Below are 21741 nucleotides of genomic sequence, written 5' to 3' on the forward strand. Positions count from 1 at the left end.
CGACTTGAGAACGCGATGCTTGTTTTGGAGGAGGACTGCATGGCGTACCCACTCGCATTTCCTCTGTTTTGGAGCTGTTTAGCTAGAAAGAAAGTTGTGTTTCATTCAACTGTTCTTCAATCACATAATCCCTCTTGTGTGTCTCCATTCACACTGGAAACAGTCAGTTTGATGCATTCAGGTGAAAAAATGTGTGGGTAAGTAACAATTACACTGTGATAAGTGTTGATTTCAATGTAAAGTATTTACGCTTTGGTTAAGTAACTTGGCTTCAATGAAAAATATGAATGTGGTGCAAATTTAGTATGACCTTGCTCTCCACCATTACACTTTGAGAGTAATGGTTTGGGAATCGCATGGCTGGGTGAATTTGTGTCATTTTGTCACAACAATGGCAATGTGATACATTCGTTATCCGATTAGCAATATTATTAGGGAAAATATCTAGATAGCAAATGCACAAATAAAACGTGTGGAATGTGACAAACACAACTGTCATTGGACAGGCGACAACAGTGTCTCTGTCATTGGATCACGGATATATATGTGAATGGACTATCAACAGGCCACTCGCAGCTGAAGCCAGAGAGCAGCCATTTTATGTTGCCACGTGTTACTGACAAGTGGTTATTTTTTTCCACTGAAAACACATCAGTGTGTGTTTTATGCTAGGATCCCTGTATGGAATAATGAGAGCCTTTCAAAGAATGCACTTCACTGTTTGCATCGACCATTCTGAGTATACGATCTCTGTATCGTGAATTGCGACTGACAGGTTCAGTTTCACTTCAATTTCACAGTGAATTTTATCCCGATAGGCTTTGCGTCCATTTCATTGTTGATGGTTCTGACAAGATGATGCAAACGAATGCTTTGAGTAGCAGTCAGAGATATATTTTATGAGAGAAAATTCAAAATTGCATTCTTACCAATGAAATGTGCAATGTGTGTCCCATACTTATTGATACAGTCCATTCTACGTCGGTGTACAGTATTGGAGGGGCATTCATGGGCGTACCCTTCCAAATTAGTTACTCTGCCTCCCAACCCGCAACCCCTGTAGTGTAGCCTTTTCATGCCATACAGTGATATGAGGTTGGGAAAAAAGAATCAAAACAAAATCAAAATAAGATAAGGCACATTACAGTGTTTTTACCAGTAGTTATTTCCGGGACTGGCTGGAAATGACATGCATGATCTTCAAGGAAGGAAAGGAGTCATTTGTAACCAATTTATTCCTGGGGCGATTCAGGATTAGGGTTCACATTGATGAACTACTACTTGCACATGTTTGAACATGATGCACTCGGGGGTTCGGCGAGGATTATAGGGGATAACAGTTATTTAAAATGTATCGTTCAATCCTTACCCAGTTCTAGAGCAAACTCAGGAAAATGCATTTCACTACATGTTAATAAAAATGTGAATAAAAATACTGAATCTTTGTCATGTTAAAGCCCCTTAATAAGTAATGCAGCATATGGGGAGCATACTGCACAGTATATCAGGAAATATATGCTGTACAGAAATTACAATGTTTTTGTCATTTTTACAGTAATTGTGGCTAGATCTCAGGTGTGGGTGGTTCATTTATAGTGTGAGAAGGTTATTCTGGATGTAATTGCAACAATACTACATAGAGTATAAGATAATATGTGGTATTGACTCAAGTGACCTTTGCGTCCAATCCGTAGTCATTTTCACATCACAAAACCAGATTATCTGGCCTCAACAATGTAATTTAATAATTCACTAATGTGTTTTCCATCGACACCAGTATGGTGTCATTGTGAAATGATATCAACCCACAGCACGCAGGTATGTCTATAGCAATAAAGACGCTTATATTGCCTTACCTGATTTGGTTTTGTCTCCGGCGCTACTTCACTTATGATGCTTTTTAAGGGTAACTTCTGCACTGATGGAACAAATGTAATTACAGAAGACTTAGATGGAACTCCTTGCAAAGCCTAAAAAAAAGAAAGGAAAAGTTCATCCAGAAAGGTTTGATCATTTAAAATCCAAGCACACAGTTAGTAAAATAAGATCATAATGAATGATTTCATGAAAGATTTATGAGAACTTGGTTTTTTTTTTTTTCATTTATATGCATTATTAATGATGATAACGTAACTATGTATTTCAAACTGTCCATATAGGGTGGTTGTTCCTTACAGAACTTAATAAATAATAATCACCTTTGCTTCTTAGGATTGGAACCATACTCCCAATGAGCTATTGCCCCAAACACTTCGGCAGCTTAGCACACTTCAGTTACTTGTCTTGAGGCATCTGACCTAATGAGTTACAATAACAGTATTCCTTGAGTGAGCCAACATATGTAAAGTATTATGGTTCAATTAAACTCATTGCACATGCTTTGGCAAACAATTGTCTGTGCATAGCATTTGCGCGCTAAGACCTTTTTTGACTTTTTTTATACTTAGGAGGTATGTCGATACTATTAACAAACTTGTGGTCATTGATACTACCAAATTTGAATGCCTTTCGACTGATTTAACTGTAAATCCTGGAATGAATGAGCCCAGGTATCTTAATGACTGAATTTCATTTCATAACATTGTCGCAGTTTAATAATAATTAATTACAGAGCCAGTCTGCCATTCTAACAGCCATGAAAGAATTAGTCATCAACATAATACAGCTCAGTTAATTCAAGCATGATACTTTAGTCAGTGCTATTCTGTTGTAGTTCGCTATCTTATTCCTTCCTAGACATCCTAGATTTAGCGGGATCATTGTAAAGCCTTTGGTAAGCAGACCACCAAAAGTTACAGTTTGTAAAGTGACCCCTTTGGCATTAGCACAATGCCAAGTGGTGGGTGGAGAATAGCAAAACATGTTGCCTCCAAACTCTGGAGTGGAAATGTTCTTCTCTATAACTGACCATCAAATAAACTATCGGACAAACCAGGCTCTATTTTTGTATGCGGCGCACATACTGTATGCTCGGGGTAAAAACTCTTTATGCCACGGCAAGTCTACTTTCCCGTGTTTGTGAATTTGTCAGATTGCGCTGTGCCATGCTGGATGTACCGACCAATCGAGGGCGTTTTGTATTAGATGCCCTCGTGTACCTGAAAATTTGATGACAGAAAGTAGGCTACACTAGAATAAGTTGTGAACACAGGTGGTATCACACGAGTTCTGTGAATTTGATCAAGGCAGACGGATTCTGCGCTCCGCTGATATGTGTGGTGCCAGATTATTTTAGTAAGCGAAAAATAACAAGTTAACTAGATCTAAAATCACACACAACAGACACGAACAATTGTGATGGAAGGTGCCCACTTCACATTGGCCATCTGTGATTGCCCAGGCCAACTTTACATCATACACCCGTGGAGGTCTGCTTGCAGTTCCTTACAAACATACTTTGTGTGCTTCGATTTTCTGCATGGACTCCAGCAAGTCTATTTCTTCTTCCCCTTTGTCAAAGACTATGTGCCCCACTCCTGCGCTGAATTTAAAGGGAATGAGTGGAGCCGCTTCCATTTGCCAGGAAACAACCATCTGTGTTTTCTACCCGCGCCTATGAAAATACCCCAAAAAAAGAAACCACCTATGCGCATAGTTTGATTGTACTTTGCACGGGACTTGCGCTGGACATGAAAATAGGGCCCACTGTATCTACGTCCTCGGTCTTCAGGAAAACTTTGAATGAGGCCATTTTCCTTTCCATCCAGGCAAGCAATAAGGACACCCATTATTCAGAAAAAATATTTTCCTGAATCTCTTACTCAGTGATTAATGTATTTCTCCTTCAGTGCTGTTAGGTCATCAGTAGATAAGTGGCCTGTAATTTGCGTCATCAATCAGAAGAGGCTATCGTCAAAAAGTAATAAAAATGCATCACACGTACTTACCCACTGATGTAGATACTGTTAGAATTAACATATTAACTTCCTTTTGATCCAACAACTACACTGCTTTTTGCTGTGGAAATAATTCTTTGCAGGTAATATGTAAGAAGTAGATTTTATTTAAAACAACATATGACTGGATGCTTACTTGTAAAGACTTGGATATTATGCACCTACCAGTCACACCTTATAATGGGAGTACTTGAAGCTTAGTGCTAGCCCGATGTAGCCACGGCTAATGTGAGGTCCACATTGCGTACAAATCACCCACTGATTTCCGATTTAATTGACATATTAACAATAAAAACGTATAAACTTGTGTTCTTGGATAAAAGTATTTTTTTCATTGTCATTAAAGTCGCCTAAAGTTAGAAAAAAATTAGGAGAATTTGACTGGTCTGTGGCTGACTGGGTACATTACTGGTATAGTATTTTTACATGGCATAGAAGTGATGATGCCCAAAAGGTCTTTTTTTCACAGGGATAAAACCCTGGTGGCTCGGCTGTTCTCAGCACATTTAATTTATTCTAGTCAGACAAAGTGCTCAAAGTGCTCTTCAGAAGTAGGCATGCTGTGTTTTAAAGATGAATTGTCACCTACTGGTTCAAATTCTTTTTTTTTTTGTCTTTGTGTAATTGCTTCCCACAGAGAGCACAACTCTCAACATTGCAAATTAATTCTTTCCAAAAATTCATGAATAATTACCTCATTATGGAAGTCTTCTGATGAATATTCAAAAGCTAACAAATGTGGAGCTAAGGGGTATTAACAAAACAAAAACATATTGAAAAAATATTTATAACAACTTGTCTGTGTCAGAGCATTATGCAGAGCTGGGCACTTGACCCTTTTTTGCAGGTCCAGCCATGACCCTCCACCCTTGACCTGGGTACCCTTCCGGCTGCGATCCCCCGCCCTAATTCATAAAAATTATCACCCCCTGCCCCCTTCCGCCCTCCGGCCCCCCCAAAAAAAGTGTCCGTGATTGACGCCGCCGTGGGAGACATGCTAACGGCAGAAGCTTTTTAAGGATCATTAGCTGGCTAATTTACTATTCGAACCCGCTGTGGACACGCTTCAAAATGCGCCACTAGTACTTTACTACTTACCCAACTGCATGTGCTTACTTCCATTGCGAGCCCCGGGGTTGTTTTTGTCGTATTGTATAATTACTTGGGTCCAACAGACGGCCAGAAGTCGCATTCAACAAGTTATTTATTTTCCACACTTCCCTTCGTTCACCGCCTTCAAAATAAAAGCATACCAGCAAACCACTATACACAGCAGGTTTGCTACGGCGTATTTCCGGAAGTAGAAGACGCCAGAAGGAGTGCATGAACTTCACCTTGATGTAGCAGCGTCATACTTGAGTGCTGCGGGCAGCTTAATATACTCCCGGACACAAATTGTTTTGAAACAGTTAAGTTCCAAGTCGGGGGTGCGCCGCTTCAAAAAGACAGCGACAACGATGGATATCGTACCTGTTACAACCATAAAGGGACAGAGATGACTAGACTATGCATTTAATTTTATTTGCCAAACTAGTTTGCTTTTGCAGCAGCAACGAGCTGCGTGCTGCATCATCTCTCCCCTCTCCGTGTGAGAAACTGTATGTCATTGCAACATGTGACATAATGGACCGATCAGAGCAGCAACAATTCCTGATGTGTGCGTGGCATGTGTCGCAGACCTGTCGCCAACAGCACAATGCGTCGGCCATGTGAATCGATGCGACAGTTGCCGCTCGCGCCGACACGGGAGTAGAAAGAAGCCTAAAAAGAAGCCTTTCACGCAGTAGGCTGAGATGAAATTTGGCCGCCTCACGACCACGTCAAACGCATGAGGGCCGATTAGTGGGCCGGACTAAAATACACTTCTGGCCACGCTTAGTCCAGCCATTTTTTAAAATTTGTCAACACGCGCCACCCCCCCCCCCCCGACCCAAAAATGGGCATCCAGCCGGGCCGGAGGGTCCGACCGGTCCGGCCCAGGGACAGACTGCCCAGCTCTGGCGTTATGTAATGACATACTTTAGTCTACTACATAGCTACGTTTGAACAGTAATGAAGCACCGATGCGAGTGCCGAGTGCCAATCCAAGTGGCAACATCGTGCTCTTCATTGTAGAACACTTGGCACATATTATTGCTTAAAGTATTATATGTTGGTACACGTCAAGAGAAAGGCAACACTTGCAACATTTAACTCAAAGTCCAAACATGAAAGTTTCTTCACATCACACATAGCTTTTGAATGTGTGCAGGCTTGATCTGACAAATCCAATAACACAGGATGTGTTTCAATTCTGTTTCAACCGGCAAGCCGTCTCCAGGGAGTTTGTGCTCTGCCATCAAAGGTCTAAAAACAATTTTTTTTCAAAACAGCATCATTGCACCTTTTAAGTTCAAACTGTGCATCAATCCGTAGCAAACACATCCGCTCTAAGACAACAACCTCATGTCTGTAAATGTGCTTAAACTGTTTTTATTTTCCCTTCAAATGATGATGGCAAAGATGGAACACGTTCATAACAAACTCCAAAAAGGTTATTGTCTGAAAGGCCAAATCGGCGCATTTATTTTCAGCTCTTCTTTACCAAATATGAGTTTTTAAAAATAGATTGTATGGCAGAGCAACAGAGGTTGGAGATCTCCGGGCTTCAGGGGGTCGTATCAGAACATGATTATTCCAACAACACACGTTATCTCAAAGGGCAGAAATAATCAACTACATTACCGGAGCATGATCAACTAGCAAATAATAGAACACCATCTTAAAACCGTGTTTATATGTCCTGACCCCTCAGTAGTCAAAGCAGAGAAAGTTGATACTACGAAAATCTTAAGTATTTCCTACTTGTCCAGCAGAGCTCTCTTGAATGTTTAGTAGTGCCGAGCGTGGCATAGGTCAAGCTGTAGCCATAGATCACATGTCCCTCGGGGCACCGGCTCCTTGCTATGTGTCACCTCACTGGGTGCGCGCCAGAAGTCCCTCAGCTATTTCTTGTGGCATGTCAGACCTGCTCCCAAGACTAAATACACAACGCTTCCATCATTTCCTTAAGCAGACCACCCTCCACGAGATGCTTTAAAGGGACACTCGTAAATAGCCACTTATACGGGAAAGACAAATAAATATTATTTTTATTAGCATTCAAATTTTTTTTTTTTTTTTTTTTGGAGGTTCTCACAAGAATAATGTCAAAAAGCATTTTAAGTATTGGAAAAATATGCTAACTTTTGGTGGGCTATTTGCACCGGATTTTTTTTAATTATTGGTAATTTTTAAATAGTTTCACACATGAATGATTTACTAGAAGAAGGTTGGGTTTTTTTCACAATTACCAATGCCGAGTTAATTAGTTATATGCCAAGAAGAAAAATTAAAAAAAATCGATATTAAGAAAGTTATTTACAACATAAATAATATACAGTAACACAATATTACAAGGAAACCAAAATCATTTTGTAAGAATATTTGTAATATTTCAAGAAAACAAATCATAGGAATAAAGTTGTAATTTTACTGTAATAAATTCATGATTTTAGAAGAATAGAGATGTTATACTGTAAGCTTACATTGTAATAGTTGTAATATTATGAAGAGAAAATTCTCCAAGATAAGAATAGAGTTGCAATAAAAAAATATATATTTGGAAGAATACCGTCATAACAGAATGACTTTTTTAAATCATGTTTTACTTCGATCTCTTAATTCCTCTTCCTATTTCCCCCCACCAATCTTTGCTTTTTCAATGCCATCCTAATACACCTTTATAACATCTCTAAGAGTAGTGCTCATTATAATCTTCTCCCTCGAGCACAATGGTGCCTGTAAACATGCTGCCTGTAAACGTTTAATCCTCAGATGCTCACGTCAGCTCCTGCTGTGGTTTGTGTTGTGCGTGTAATAGCATAAACTATTGGGTGTGTCTCAGTAAAGACTTTAATTACAGGCTGAGACAATCCCTCCCTCCACAGTAGATAGGACGTGCAAATATAGCACAGTGCCAGCTGCTCTGATAACAGTGCAGCTACAGACTAAGTACGGTACTACTCTGTTGTTCACACACTACACAACAGCAAAGATGTGCGGGCCATTTCACTGCCTGTACCTTTAACAACATCAGGGCAGGGAATATATAACTAAGGATGGATTTTGAAACACTAACTCTGTACACTAACAACAATTCAAAGCTGAGGACAATTTGGAGTCTTCAATTAACCTAACATGCACATTTTTGAGGTGTGTGGGCAAGGCAGAGTACATAGAGAAAACCCATGCAAGATCCACAGAGGAAGGTCGAAGCCTCGATTCGAACCCCCAACGGCAAACTTTATATCCACCATTCCATCGAGAACTTATGATATATCTTAATTGTGGTAATATCCATTTTCTTAAATAATGTATTTCTGGGGGATCATTTAATCAATTGGCACAGCGAGCATAGCTCCCCGGAACATACAGATGTTAATTTTTTTTTTGTTTTGTTTTTTAAGATTTTGAAAAATCACTTTCCTGAACATTTGCCATGGTGGGGATACTGTGCATACGGCATATAATGGCAATTTGGATGAATATTTAATTCAGTATAATGCCACAGGTAATTTATAAGATAAGGAATATGAAGATATGTATCATCAAGAGGGTGACGGGTTGTGTTTGAGCAGGTGTGTCCAAACCACGGACCGGGGGCCATTTGCCTTCCATTTTTCAGTGGCCCGTGGCATATATTAAAAGTGACATTTGACAAGGCCTACAAGGCTAGTTTAAAAAAAAAGAAAAAAAAGGGGGACGGGATAGATTAAGAGATTAGAGTAAGAAAGAAGGTTGGTGAAAAAATAGGTGCCACTTCTACTAATACTCTGGATCACATATTGTACAACCTTTCTAAAGATGCAAATAAACTATTTAGGACTAAAATGGAAAAAATAAATAAAACGCAATTTCTCTTCAAAACACTAGTTTATAAAGTTAATTCATCTTTAGAAGCAAAATTGTTTCTTCCACATTCCGCTTTGTCAAGGTTTGATTTATGAACATATCACATTAATTATCCACAAGTAACGTTTAAAAATGGTCACCTTACCGCAATTTGCTTTTGTTTTGGTTCTGAATGTAGAGATGGGATTCGGCTACTGTTCCGTGCTGGGGTGGACGTAATCTAGTGGGATACAGGGCTGTTGGCCACCCGGAAATCTTGAGAAAAATACCCCGAAAAATAGCCTTATCACATTTTACAGAAATCTGTTATGTAACAGTTTTTCAAAATGACTAGATAATACAAACAAAATGTAATTGCTTGCTTGACTGGTTTCAGCATCTTTAATCAATTCAAGTAAAACATTTTTTCAGTGGCACTCATGCATACTTGCACTTTTATGAAAGCGACCCTCGAACAAAAATGTTTGAACACCCTGACCTATGTTAGAGGTTCCGTGAGTGGGGGACAATTCTTATTGAGTGATGAAATCAACTTATTTGATTTTTTTTTTTTCTGTGGGAAAACCTTGAGTGACTGCCACAGCTGGGGAGGTGTGAGGGAACACTGATGAACATTTGCCAAGCTCTTCTCATTTGGTGCATGTTTTTAACAGTGAAGCATACTCAGTGTAAAGCCTCCTACCTTATTAGAGCTCCTCATCTTTGCTTCAGACGCCTTTCTAAGACAAAGGTTCTGCTTGTTGTTCGGCCTCACGTAGCAAGAGAGCAGCTCTCTCTTGCATGTTTGAAGAAAGCAGCATGACCACTTCCCGGTCTCGCCACTTGGAGTTTGTTGTGGGCCGTGCCGCCACGCCGCCTTCCTTTTATAGGCGTTTAATAGCCACAAATAGCTGGCAGACAGCAGGCATGGCTGAAGTGCACCGCCAACAATGTTCACGCTGTGCTTGATAGAATTCTGTCTCTGTACTAGTTGAGTTTTTCGCTTCCTCCAATTGTACTATATCTCCACATGTTTTTTCATACGAAATTATATATGGAAAACTGTTGTGTGAAAGAGTTATATGTTTTAAAAACTTTTTTTTTTTTTACAGCGGAAAGTCTAATACCTTAAATGTCGTGCAATTTGGAACACAACCAAAAAAATATGCCTTGAAAGCCAAACGAACTTCAACTTCAAACCGTTATCATGCAGGATGTCACACAGGACTACAGAAAATGATTAACTCCCCAATTTTTTTTCCATTTAGTAGGGTAAAAGTGATGAAAACGAGGAAGAGTGTGATGATGATTGTAAATCTAACAATGGTGCTGACCAGGAAACAGTCTGGCTGATCAATAAGAGCACTTAATTAAATCCATTCCCACAAAGACAGAGAGCCGTAAGGCACTTCAGAGCACATTAATTCCAGAAATATTTATAAAGTGAGGAGTTTTAATTGTTTGTTGTTCAATTTAATTACATTTTAGAGTAGTTACACATGTTTGGCAGATAAAAATATTCATTAAAACATTGCCTGAAAACAGAAGTTTTACAATGGCGATAGGTCAGGGTTTGAAATGACTTATTTCACTTTCTACTCTTTCCAATGGGAAAATGTCTTTTGTAATGATGAAAACAACTTGGAAGTCAACCAAAAGTTCAACTCTAGAGATTCAGCGGTAGTGTCAAGCCAATATTTTTCTCTTGTTGTGGACAGTGGCAAATTGCACATTATGGTCATGCCATTGCCAAATATGATTTTTTTTTTTCCCCCTCATGTTGTTAGTTCGGGTTGATGCACTGACAGAGTAGAAAGCAGAATAAAAGCGCCCTTGTGACATGTTTGACAGCTGAAAGAAAAACGACATGACATTAAGCGTATTTTTTTTAACTGTCTTTTCACCGAGTGCACTTGTCATGTGTGTGTAATTTTATGTTTTTGTGCTTTTTCTTGCAAGGGATTCGTTATTGTTAGTCAATGGACAGCATCCATGAAGTCAATGTGAAAACGAATTCATTTGTTTGTTTACATTTGTTCCATGTTGCCTCACAAGTGTGCGAAAGCAGACCTCTGAAGTGGATGCTAAGCCTTTAAGTACACTACATTCTTCATTCCTGCCACAGCTGCCCTTGTCTATTTCCAACCTGCTGTTTCCCTTCCTTTTATCTCTACTATGGCAACACACAGTCGCACCCTACTGCACTCGCTCCTATGCCGTTGTTATTCAAGAAAGTATTTGGAATATACTGGTTGTGTAGGTTCTCCATAATTTACCCTTTACAGTTCCTTTGCTGCCTGAAATAATCAGATAAATTCAATATGATTTTCATGGATTATATTTACCACTCTCAAAAAAATGTTTTACACTGGATGCCAGCATTTCAGTTGTTCGTGTGTGTGTAAGAAAGGTCATCGTGAATTCTGTCCGTGACGGCTACTCATTGCTGGTGCTGAGCACTGCATTCGTGGGCCAAAGGGTCATTTTTAGTTTTTAAATATTGATGAATGAAGACGAAACTCGGCTCCAACAGACAGAAGCTTTCTCCTCCAAGTCAAATGGGCAAGTGCTTGTGCACCGCTATCTGTGCACGTGCCTGCTGTTGTTCGGCAGAGGACAAAAGTAGTGTGTCACTAGAATAGGTTACACTCTTCTGGGTAATCTTTCAAGATGTTGGAGCGTGTCCGCGGCAATTATCCTCCTTTCCAGAAGAAGATCCAGAAGAACATTTATAAAGTCAGAGATCAATGATGTTGCACCTGAGAGCAGGCGTGAAGGCTCAGCATCCCTGCTCTAATTTATTCTGAATATGTTCGATAAGATGAGTAAGATAGAAATAATACTTTCAATTTTTAATGACCTGCAAAACGTCTTTGGCCGGGAAGTACCAGTGTTATTTAAAAGGGGGCATCACACATTGATAGCTGGCCCTAAAGACCATCAAACGGCAGATGTATAACGACGGGGCAGCGGATGGAACAATCATCCGTACCCCAACAACCCAGATTGTGACAATTATTTTTCAAGGGTCATCAATGACGTAAGCTTGCCCCGGGCAGTAATGGTGCTGTTTCACAGTGAGGCGTCTGTAAAGTCTTATCTTATATTTTCTTTGTTTTAAACTCCTTATAATATACCGTATTGAAGAGTTTCTATTTGTGAAACAATGAACATCATTCAAATGTGTTGGTTCAAACAAAGGCCTTGGCCCTAATCCATCCCATTGCAGTTGACCATATAAACACCTCACTGGCCACTGTATGACAAAATAGCCTATAAAATACAATTAAAGAAAAGAAAATGTAAGAAGGAATTCCCAAGAGAAACTGAATCAGCAGGGCTCTTGCACCTCTTGTGACATCTCAAAGTCTTGCTGAAATCCAGCCAGAGATTTCTGATCCATACATTGACTGCTCAGCCTGTTGCAAAGCAGGTGTTTACACCTCACAATTCACAGTGTGCAAATCCGCACAGCTCATTGGATTTTCTTATAGATTTGTTCCACTTTGGCTAGAATGAATGCATTGAGGGTCTGATTTGGTTCATAGAGAGCCTTGCAAAGTAAAACATATTGTATACCATGCAGCTCCAGTCAACAACAGAAGACTGTTGACTATGTGGATTATGAGCGCTTTAGTTTCTGCTGCATTGAGGCTGTTTCTGTCATATTCAGAATCAGAATGTTCTGTCACTGTCTTTACTTGCCCTGTCACTCACACCCCCGCCTCATTCCCTCTGCCTGCTATCACCTCCCAATGGCCTCCTTTTGTTCTACCCACCAATGTCTCCTCTTTAGTCTTGCGGTATTTGGTGTATTTCCCCGGTTTCTATCTAATCATGTACCTCATCCCATTTTGCTTTTGTTTTTGCCAGCACTGAACTATACTTAAATTACTGTCTGTTTCATGTTGCTGTCTACTGGCATTTGGGTCTTGCATCATCCACCAAGAGTATGATGCTGGGACGTGTCTCCACTTTGGATCAAATTGAGACAAAGTGGAAACAATGTGCAGGAGTGCAGAGAGAAGATTGATTGGAGTTGCGAGGACACCCTTTAGACCCAAAACCAGGGGCTTTTGTCCACACAGAACAGTTGTTTGCAGCAGAAGTCATGTAGAAAAATTAATAAATTCAATATGTAGCAATGAAAAATTACTCACAAAATATAATGACATTTGGATGCATGATACAGTTGCGATGGCACTTCTTAACAAAGTTAAAGCAGGGTTTGTTGTTGGTTTTTTTATGTATTAATGGTCAATGTCCATGTTAAATCTTTGTCAGTTTTCATGAAAGCCATAATTAACATATTCCTTTTATGTCTTAGATTTAACAGTAGTTAATTTCTGATAACAAGACAAGGGTAGGCAAAATTCTCTTGGACCCTCCACATCCTGGTCACCACTTCTTCCATTTCCTTCCCTCAGGGAGCCACTTTCGAACGTTGCACATAACTTTCCAATAGGTTATTACCTCTTGCCAGTATCAACATATTCATTTTTGTAGCTTTCGCTTTTTGCAATTTTGAATAACTACGAATAACTTCTGTTCATAATATTGTTACCGTTTGTTGCAATAACAACAACATTTCCTCGCTGTAGAATCGTGGGGGGGGGAATAATAGTTTTACATGATTTGCCCTGCTGGCAATCAGTTGTACCCTGCCTCTGTACCCAAAGTCAGTTAGGGTAGGCTCCAGTGTCCCTAATGAGGACATGGACAATAAACAAAAAATAGATGCATGGATTGTTTTAAATTTAACTTGTGAACGTGTTATTTTCTATGGGGGTTTTGTGCATCCATGGGGACATAAATCACATCAGACAGTAGGTGACAGTATTTATTGTCCCTGTGAATCATTGCTGCATGACCATTTCTTTCACATGTAAAAAAAAAAAAAAAAAAACTCACTCATATTAGAATAATATCATGCATTTCATTGCACAATACTGTACCCTGACCTTTAGGATATTTTTTTAATTTGTTTTGAAAAAAATGTGCAGTCAACACAACACGTGCTGTAACAATATGGTCTGCTTCCATAACACATCCCAGGAGTTACTTTAGATGAATTCCTTCGGAGACTGATGGATATTCATCACTGGCAATAACAGACACACCTTCTGGTAATTCACTGGAACCTTGACTCGAACACGTATACAAACACGCACACACCGCATGACTTCACATCATCACCAGCCATCAGTCATCACTATGACTGCCAAGCACATTGCCTACAATCCTATTCCCTATGGCCAATGTCCTGAGACTTTATTACAATAAATATCAACAACAGGCAGTTGTTTACTGTGGAATAACACTTGGCACAGACTGCAAATATGGTTGTGGAAAAGTAGCTGTGTTTTCATTCACAGTGTGAAAGATTAAAGGAACGGTCCAGCGAGGATGGCCCATTTTTCACTCAAAAACTCTCTGATCAGGAAAATGATATTAGCTTTTAGTTTTAATTTAATCACTTTTTTTTTTTGATGAATCAACGAATAACTAATTACTCTCAAAATGCCCCTTTCTGCTAAGCAATATAGCCCCGCCCCTCTCTTCCCATGCTTTGGTGACGATCGGTCACTGTTTTCAGACACTATTTGACAACAGAACATGGCAAAGCAAGCTAGGTAACAATATCACAATGCTGGCTTCCTTCCTTCAATGATGTAGTGAGGCTAAACAAAAAAAAAAAAAACAGTACCCACCCATAAATGACGAGCATCATTAAGATGTGCTGAGTGTAGTAGTAAAAAGCGCATTAAATCACTACTGAGTTTTTCACAGGGGTGAATTTTAGCGCTGACGTCATTTTTACATATATTACTTTTTATATATTTTTATACTATTACATAAGTGTCCCCGCGACCCTTGTGAGGAGAAGCGGTATCGATAGTGGATGGATGGATTACATAAGTGCCAATGTTTATCCCATTCAATGGTCTCCTTAAAGGCTGCCAACTGTGCATTTGTTTCACCCATGAGATGTTTCTTCTGTCTCCATTAACAGCATCATTAATACCATATAGCATAATGTTTGGAAGTAGGCTGTATTCAACATTTGTACTTTTGGAGCTATGTATATGCAGTGCCTTTAATTGTTAATAAAAACAAAGTACAGTGGTGCCTTGAGATCATGTCATAAATCCCTTCCAGCTCCCCTGAAAAAAACATCCAACATATTTTTAAGGTGTTTTTGCTTGATATTTGTAGAAAACATAAATTAATAACACAATTAAATACAATTTATTTATTTATAGCATTAAACAGTGTACATCGTGATTAATTCATTGCAGTTTTCTCTGGCGTGCATGACTTGGCCACTGGGCAGTCGTATAATACAGTCATTAAACAAAAATAATGTTACTCGGCTACTGCAAGTGACTCGGTATTCTGCAGTAATATAAGCTATTTTTGTAGAGGATAAAGAATATACCCATGCGAGTATTGTTATATTCGCTGTCTACATGTGTAGCTGCACTGTTTGTGTTCTAATATCCGTTCCTTGAAGCTTTAAAACATTTGTTAGCCAGTCTGATGCGACCCATTATATGTTAGCATTATGCTAGCTGACTTAAAGGCTATGTTATGTTCAATTCTCTTTGTTTTATCTTGAAGCCACTTCTCTGAAGGTTTATTCACAATGTCCAACTGCTGCTTGTTGTGAAGTGAGCCGAGTTCAGTTATCTGCCATCATACAGTGCTTGCATCTCAAATTTTTGCTTGCAAGTCAAATCAGTCAACTAAACGAAGGCTCGCATCTCAAAAAACATGTCAATCTGGTCACTTGTATCTCAAGGCACCACTGTATCTCTAAAGTAAATAATAATAAATATGACAGTACTTGTAAATGACTAACGCCACGTAATACTATTACCGGCAATTGAAAAAAAAACTGCAATTGCAACAACCGGTGTTTGCTTTCAAAAGTCCCCTCAGTGGTTTAAAGTCTCCATGTGTTCAAGGTGGATAAAACGCACTGTCAAAACACTCCAAAGGAACGCTACCCTCGGGAATGTTTGAATCGTGATGCGCCTCTCTGCTGGGACCTTGCGGCAAGAGCTCTGCATCTTCATCAGACGTAGAGGGATGAGTGAGGATGATCCGCGGGATCTGTCAAACAATTGACACGTATTCGGGTTTAGGATGGAAATAAGGTCAGGTGATGTGTCGCACAGACAGCTATTTAATATAGTTGAGATTAGACTAAATCGGCCGATCGATTTGTTTGTATTTTGTACCAGTTTTCAATTTAAAAAATCATGGGAACTGTCAGGTTCACACCAAGTGAGACATTAGTAAACAATGTACACAATGAGGAGAGAAGACACAGGAGAGCGAAAGCAGCTGGAACACTATGAACTTGTTTTGTCTATGTGTGTGTGTGGGGGGGGTGTGTGCGTGAGTGTGTGTGGGCGATTATCATACATATGTGGAAGCAAAGCACATCAAGCAAGTTGGGCGTAGATTTGGAAAAGCTAAAGCTAAACCCACAAGCTAATAAAGCTAACAGGCCTTGTCCACAAGAATCCAACACATGAATAATAAAATACATTATTATTCTTATATTCCCCCCTGTTTTTATATAATATAAAGCTAAACCTACAAAGCTAGCTCCTAATCTTGAAAAATCTAACACATGAATCAGTATATACATCATTCTTCTTACATTCCCCTCTGTTTTTCTTACATTTGCACAATCCATTGTTATTGTTTTATTCTGTCCCAAGGACTCAGCGTCTTACCACAGGATGCTCTTCGATAAGAGCATCGTTCCTGTTTTGCGGCTGCGTCCTACTCACATTCCACTTTCTTCACAAGCAACTTCGACTTACACGATTAAAACAAGTTTATAATGCTGAAAAAATACCTTTGAATAATTATAAGAGTAAATATGGTATAACCTACGAACAATTATTCTATCAGGAACTTAATCAATCTATTCCACGATTAACTGCCACACTCATAAAACCGTTAAGTATATTCATGTTAATGTTGTCATCTAATCCAGTTGTCATAAATCATACAAGCGTAAAAAAAAAAAAAAACCTGCAAAAACACAATTAAAGGAAACTCATCACAATACATTTCTTTTTCTGTTCTAATGTTATCCTCATATTTTCCCACTATTGCTTTCCATCTCTACTCTCCTGCATAGTGGCATTTTATATGTAAGGTGCGTCAGAAAGGTTGCGGGACAGGTGCCACCAAAGCCATATTTAAAGTCCAAACTGCAAGATTTCCTCTTCAAAGTAATCTCCCTGGAATCTAATGTCTTTTTACAACCTTCTCAGCCTTCAGACACTCCTAGAATGATTCTTATTGCATCCTCCACAGCTACATTGTCACAGCGGTGAATTTATATACTGTATGTTGGCCTATTTACCAAATATACTTTTGACACTGTATGGATTAGAAAATCCTAATAAATGATTTCTTCTTTTTTTAAGTGCTGAAGACACTGTGGACACTGCAGTAATTCACCTGGGATACAGAACGGGAGTGATTCAAATATGAAAACATCTGACCACAACTTTATACCACTTGATGAAATAACACCCCAAAGACCATCTACTCTCCAGAGAACTTGGAGAATTGTGTTCCAAATGTTAACAAGAGTCTTGAATGAAAAGAAAGGATCCCGTCTTGCCCAAAGCTACTTTCCTTCATGTGTTTTTTGTTATGGATGGTGTATCATACCTCATCCGCTCCTGCTCGCTCAGGCGCATTGCCATGGTAAGCCAAAGCCATACTGTCTGGCATTGGCGCTTCGGTTAGGAAAGGGTGATAAGATAATTCTACTTGAATTAATGATCCTTGGTAGTTTAACCCAAGCTTTTCACAGACATGTTAAAAAGACATCTGGGAATTGTTTGAAATTGTCGTGAAAATGTGATTAAAAAAAAATCAAGAAATAAATCTTACTTTCATTGCATTTTTATCCAAATGCAAATCGTTTCTTTTGGTCAAGGCCTCTGCCTCCAACTGGGACCTCCTCAAATCAGTCTTGAAATCAGTCTGGAAAAAAACAATAGGAAACAAGGAATAAGAATGAGATTTGAGGTTTTTATTGAGGGCATTGTTTTCGATGAGGTACCCTGGGAATTAATGATGGGATTGAAATGCATTCTGTTTCTTCTCTACCCACAATGCCATGGCCGTTGCACACCACCACATCCATTTTCTTGGGCAAACAGTCTTCCCTGCCCTCAGCCTTCTGCGGCGTGCTCCTTTGACATTCGGCGACGGCGTGGCCGCGTGGCTGCCAGCTCGCAGCATCCTCAGCATCACAAGCATCATCTGTCACCTGCCGTCTCACATGTGATCCTTCCCGCAGTACTTTCATTTTAATGCAGCTCCCGGCATTCCTCAGGGCTCGGACCGCCTCCACGTGGGTCGCTCCCTGCATGCTGAGGTTGTTGACCTGGAGGGTGACATGAAACTTTTAACAAAAGGCAAAGCCTTACAACTTACTCGGGAATATGAATCCTACAATACCACATAATCATTTCCATCACAGGCACATAAGTATTTTCACCAGCAAGATCAAATTGGTAATGAGGTCAAATTGGTAATGCGAGCAGCAATTCAGATTTTCCATATGTTGTTTTTGTAGGTGAAGCAATTACACTGATTTAGTGACTTGATTGATGGATGCTGCAGTAGCTTAATCACTTCTGTCTGTACTCTAATGCCCCCTATTGTACAGAAGGGGAACTAAATGAGAATATGTCCATTGGTACATATGGAAATGTTTACAGAAAGTAATTAAAAATATGAAAACACAAAACTAAAACGAATTATACTTAAATATAAGTACAAGAAAAGGAACAATATCAAGGAGGAGGAGGAGGCAAAAATAATAGCAATACCTCGAGTAATCTGTCTCCAACATGGACCCCTGCTTTTTCCGAGGCCCCCCCTTTTGTGACTCTGGAAATAAAAATACCCTGAAAGGTAATAAGCACACTTGAGTGACAGCTGAGATCAGTCTTGCCCACTGCCCTGACAGCAATTTATTTGTTCAAGGTAAACATGAGTCACCTGAGGCTCCTTGTTAAATACTTTGATATGATTCAGAGTGGGTTGGTGGGGGTGGGAGGTTAAAAACAAATATGATGCAGGAAATTAAACGGCTTCAGTTGTTATTTACTAACCTCGTCATGGTCTTTGTAAGGCAAAGAACCTTTCCCACCAGCTATGCTTATACCTAGCCCGTCTCTCTGGCCAGATACTTTGATCTGTAACTAAACAGACAGCCATATCCAGAATAATTTTAGAAAATATACACATTACATTGAGGGTCACAGGTAGCAAAGCAGAGCAAATGAACCCAACAGAAACAAGAATGAGCAATTTGCGTCCATCAGTATGCTTCCCTGTGATACTCTGTATCATGTTGTGACATTTAAAGTAGAAATCAACCCAAACATATTTTTTTCAAGAATATGTTCGATGAAAGCCCACTAGTTGAAACAACTAAATGTTCTGATAAATATTGCATTTGTGGAATAAGAGATAATCCACCCGTTTTCAGCCATCTCCGGGGGCGGCCATTTTGTCACTTCTGTCGACTGAAAATGACATCACAACTGCTGAGGACTCAGGTAACGACCAATCACGGCTGACCTGTTATCTGAAGCTGAGCCCTGATTGGTTGTTACCTGAGCCCTGAGCAGTTGATATGTCATTTTCAGTCAACAGAAGTGACAAAATGGCTGCCCCCTGAGATGGCTAAAAAGGGGTGGATTTTGCTGCTCAACTCATATTCCACAAAAGGAATATTAATCAGAATGCCTTGTTTCAACTAGTGGGCCTGTTGGGAACATATTCTTGAAAAATATATGTTTAGGATGATTTCCCACTTTAAGCGAATGTGCAGGTACCCCTAATGACACTTGTGACGTGAGCGATTCTTGAGGAGGTGTCTGCAAAACAGGCTTCAGATGCCTGCTGACGGAGGGGATCTTTGAACCGTGGGCAGGGTCTCCATGGAGACAGCATCCAGCATTAAGAGGTCCATGCGGCTGAAATTTCCGTCCCCCTTGAGTGCCACTTCTCTGGTGGCGAAATCGACGTGGGAAGCTATCACTCGACGTCAGCCGGTTCGCGGTCTCCTGCTGATAAGGAATGAAAAGAGTTTTTGTGACAGAGACATACACCTTGAGGTGACAGCAGAGAAATGAGTGCTATCAAGAGTATGTGTGTGTAAGTGTGCGATCACATACACGGTGGAAGAAAATATACTGGGGTAAACATCATGATTACCTACAGAGAAGGTTTCCAATACTTTATAATGTGCAAACCCCTTATTAAAATAAACACACCTTAGCTGGTTGCTCCATTTTCTTCAAAGGGCAAGTGCACACACCATCAGTGCCAGGGAGGATGTGGACGCTCCCGTGCAGACACGCTTTTGCTACCTTGCCAATACCTGGAAGGGCCCAGTTTTGGCAGCTGGTCCTGAGGGACAGGCCCGTTTGATGGGTTTTACTCTCCTGGGGTGGATTGGAAGACACCACCTGCTGCTAGAATATGATAATTCTGTTATGATCAGGATAGTTGATTTCAAATGTCTAAATGACTCTCATGTTGCTTATTTTACAGATGATGATGAGCAGTCAGTGAAGGACACTTTCTCCATGCTGATTGCTGGTTGGAGAGGACCCTGCTGACAAGTGACAGTTTAAGCCACATAGATGACAGTCAATTGATGTGTTACCTTGATTGATGCCCCCAGCGTGTCAAGGTCAAGGGTGGGGAAGCTATTTCCCTATTTCTATTATATATATATATATATATATATATATATATGATGCAATGATCAAGTGTTAATTATAATATTATACTGCTCACAAAAATTTGGGATGAAATTTCAGGATGAATCTAAAATGCACTATGACCTTTAAAGGGGAATTTAATTCTTTCTGAAGTTTTGTATGCACACGTCCAACGATACAAAGAGTCGGGAGCAAGCAAGAGGTATTTAAAAAAAAAAGAGGAAGCTCATGCTTCACTTGAAGGCGGGTGTATTGTTGAATTAGAATTTTGTGGCATAAACACGCTACTTATTAGATAGGAATCTCTGTCTCCAGTCTCTGTCTAGACCAGGGGTGGGCAATTCCAGTCCTCAAGGGCCGGTTTTCAATCCCTCCCTGCTGCAACACACCTGATTCAAATGATCATAGTATAATCAGCAAGGTCTGTAGATCAATTGAATCAGATGGGTTGCAGAAGGGTGACATATAAAACATGCATCATACCGGCCCTCGAGGACCGGAATTGCCCATCTAGACTAAAGATCACCCCACCCCAGCGGCCCTCATTAATATTATTGAATATCTTGTTGATTCTTTTTACATTTATTGGATGGAAAGGAATAGTAAACTGACAAATTTGTGGTTGTATATGAAATGTAGCCAATATATTAAAGTTGGGCAAAAACATAACTGTCTACAAAACGTATCAATTATTATCGATAGACAAATTGACTTCAACTATTGATTGAATATTTGAAAAATGTCAGAATTGACACGCTTGTGGAATTATTTAATTAAATATTGACTGGTCATTTAAATTTTATTTAAAATATATTTGTGAGTTTGTTGTCATGTTGTTTTGGCCTCATGATGATAAAACTGTGTGATGAAGAGAACTGTTTGAATACTAATTCTAAATGATGCAGGAGTGAGTGGGAATTTACTCAACCATTAATGGATTACCAAATCGAACAGTTGAACGTGCATTCAATCATTTTGGGGTCATCCTGAAATCCCAAAGTCTTTCAAGTTATATTTAAAATTGAGTCTTCAAGGTTTCATGGAATTTTCCTTTCCTCAAAATTAAAGGATACACAGATCCAAGGACCTTTTTTTGTCGTACCAGCACGCATTTCCACAACATGGCGCAAAATGCAATCCCTGAGATCCCA

General features: G+C 39.6%; 2 protein-coding genes across 5 annotated transcripts in view; both read right to left on the reverse strand.

Annotated features, from left to right (window-relative positions):
* mlip (muscular LMNA-interacting protein) overlaps positions 1-6877 on the reverse strand; it is a 28802-nt gene extending 21925 nt beyond the window's left edge. For 3 of the 4 annotated variants that reach the window (XM_086045914.1, XM_086045913.1, XM_086045912.1), the window contains exons 1-2: positions 6741-6877; positions 1857-1970 (exon numbers count right to left, since the gene is read on the reverse strand). In XM_086045914.1, coding sequence (XP_085902040.1) covers positions 1857-1970; positions 6741-6788 — 162 coding nt within the window. In that variant the 5' untranslated portion in view covers positions 6789-6877. Of the gene's footprint in view, positions 1-1856; positions 1971-2198; positions 2298-6740 lie in introns of all 4 variants that reach the window. The other variant, XM_086045915.1, reaches the window with a different exon arrangement.
* Positions 6878-13774: 6897 nt separating this feature from the next.
* Positions 13775-20323, reverse strand: LOC147139811 (disks large homolog 2-like). Its single transcript, XM_086045395.1, has 7 exons — positions 20138-20323; positions 19697-19930; positions 18968-19057; positions 18683-18760; positions 17959-18234; positions 17736-17828; positions 13775-15923 (listed from the first exon to the last, which is right to left on the reverse strand). The coding sequence occupies exons 1-7, from the start codon at positions 20153-20155 to the stop codon at positions 15771-15773; spliced, it is 942 nt and encodes a 313-aa protein (XP_085901521.1). The 5' UTR covers positions 20156-20323; the 3' UTR covers positions 13775-15770.
* Between the last annotated feature and the right edge of the window lie 1418 nt (positions 20324-21741).

This window comes from Filicampus tigris, chromosome 11 (genome assembly GCF_054856515.1).
Source record: "Filicampus tigris isolate MCC_2025a chromosome 11, RoL_Ftig_1.0, whole genome shotgun sequence".
Classification (NCBI taxonomy): domain Eukaryota; kingdom Metazoa; phylum Chordata; class Actinopteri; order Syngnathiformes; family Syngnathidae; genus Filicampus; species Filicampus tigris.

What these genes read in the sequence shown, in the direction of transcription:
- LOC147139811 (XM_086045395.1), bottom strand. An exon ending in CTTACAAAGACCATGACGAG is followed by an intron (nt 18,761 to 18,967) that starts GTTAGTAAATAA and finishes ATTACCTTTCAG; the next exon opens with GGTATTTTTATTTCCAGAGT. An exon ending in TTGGAGACAGATTACTCGAG is followed by an intron (nt 18,235 to 18,682) that starts GTATTGCTATTA and finishes GTCACCCTCCAG; the next exon opens with GTCAACAACCTCAGCATGCA.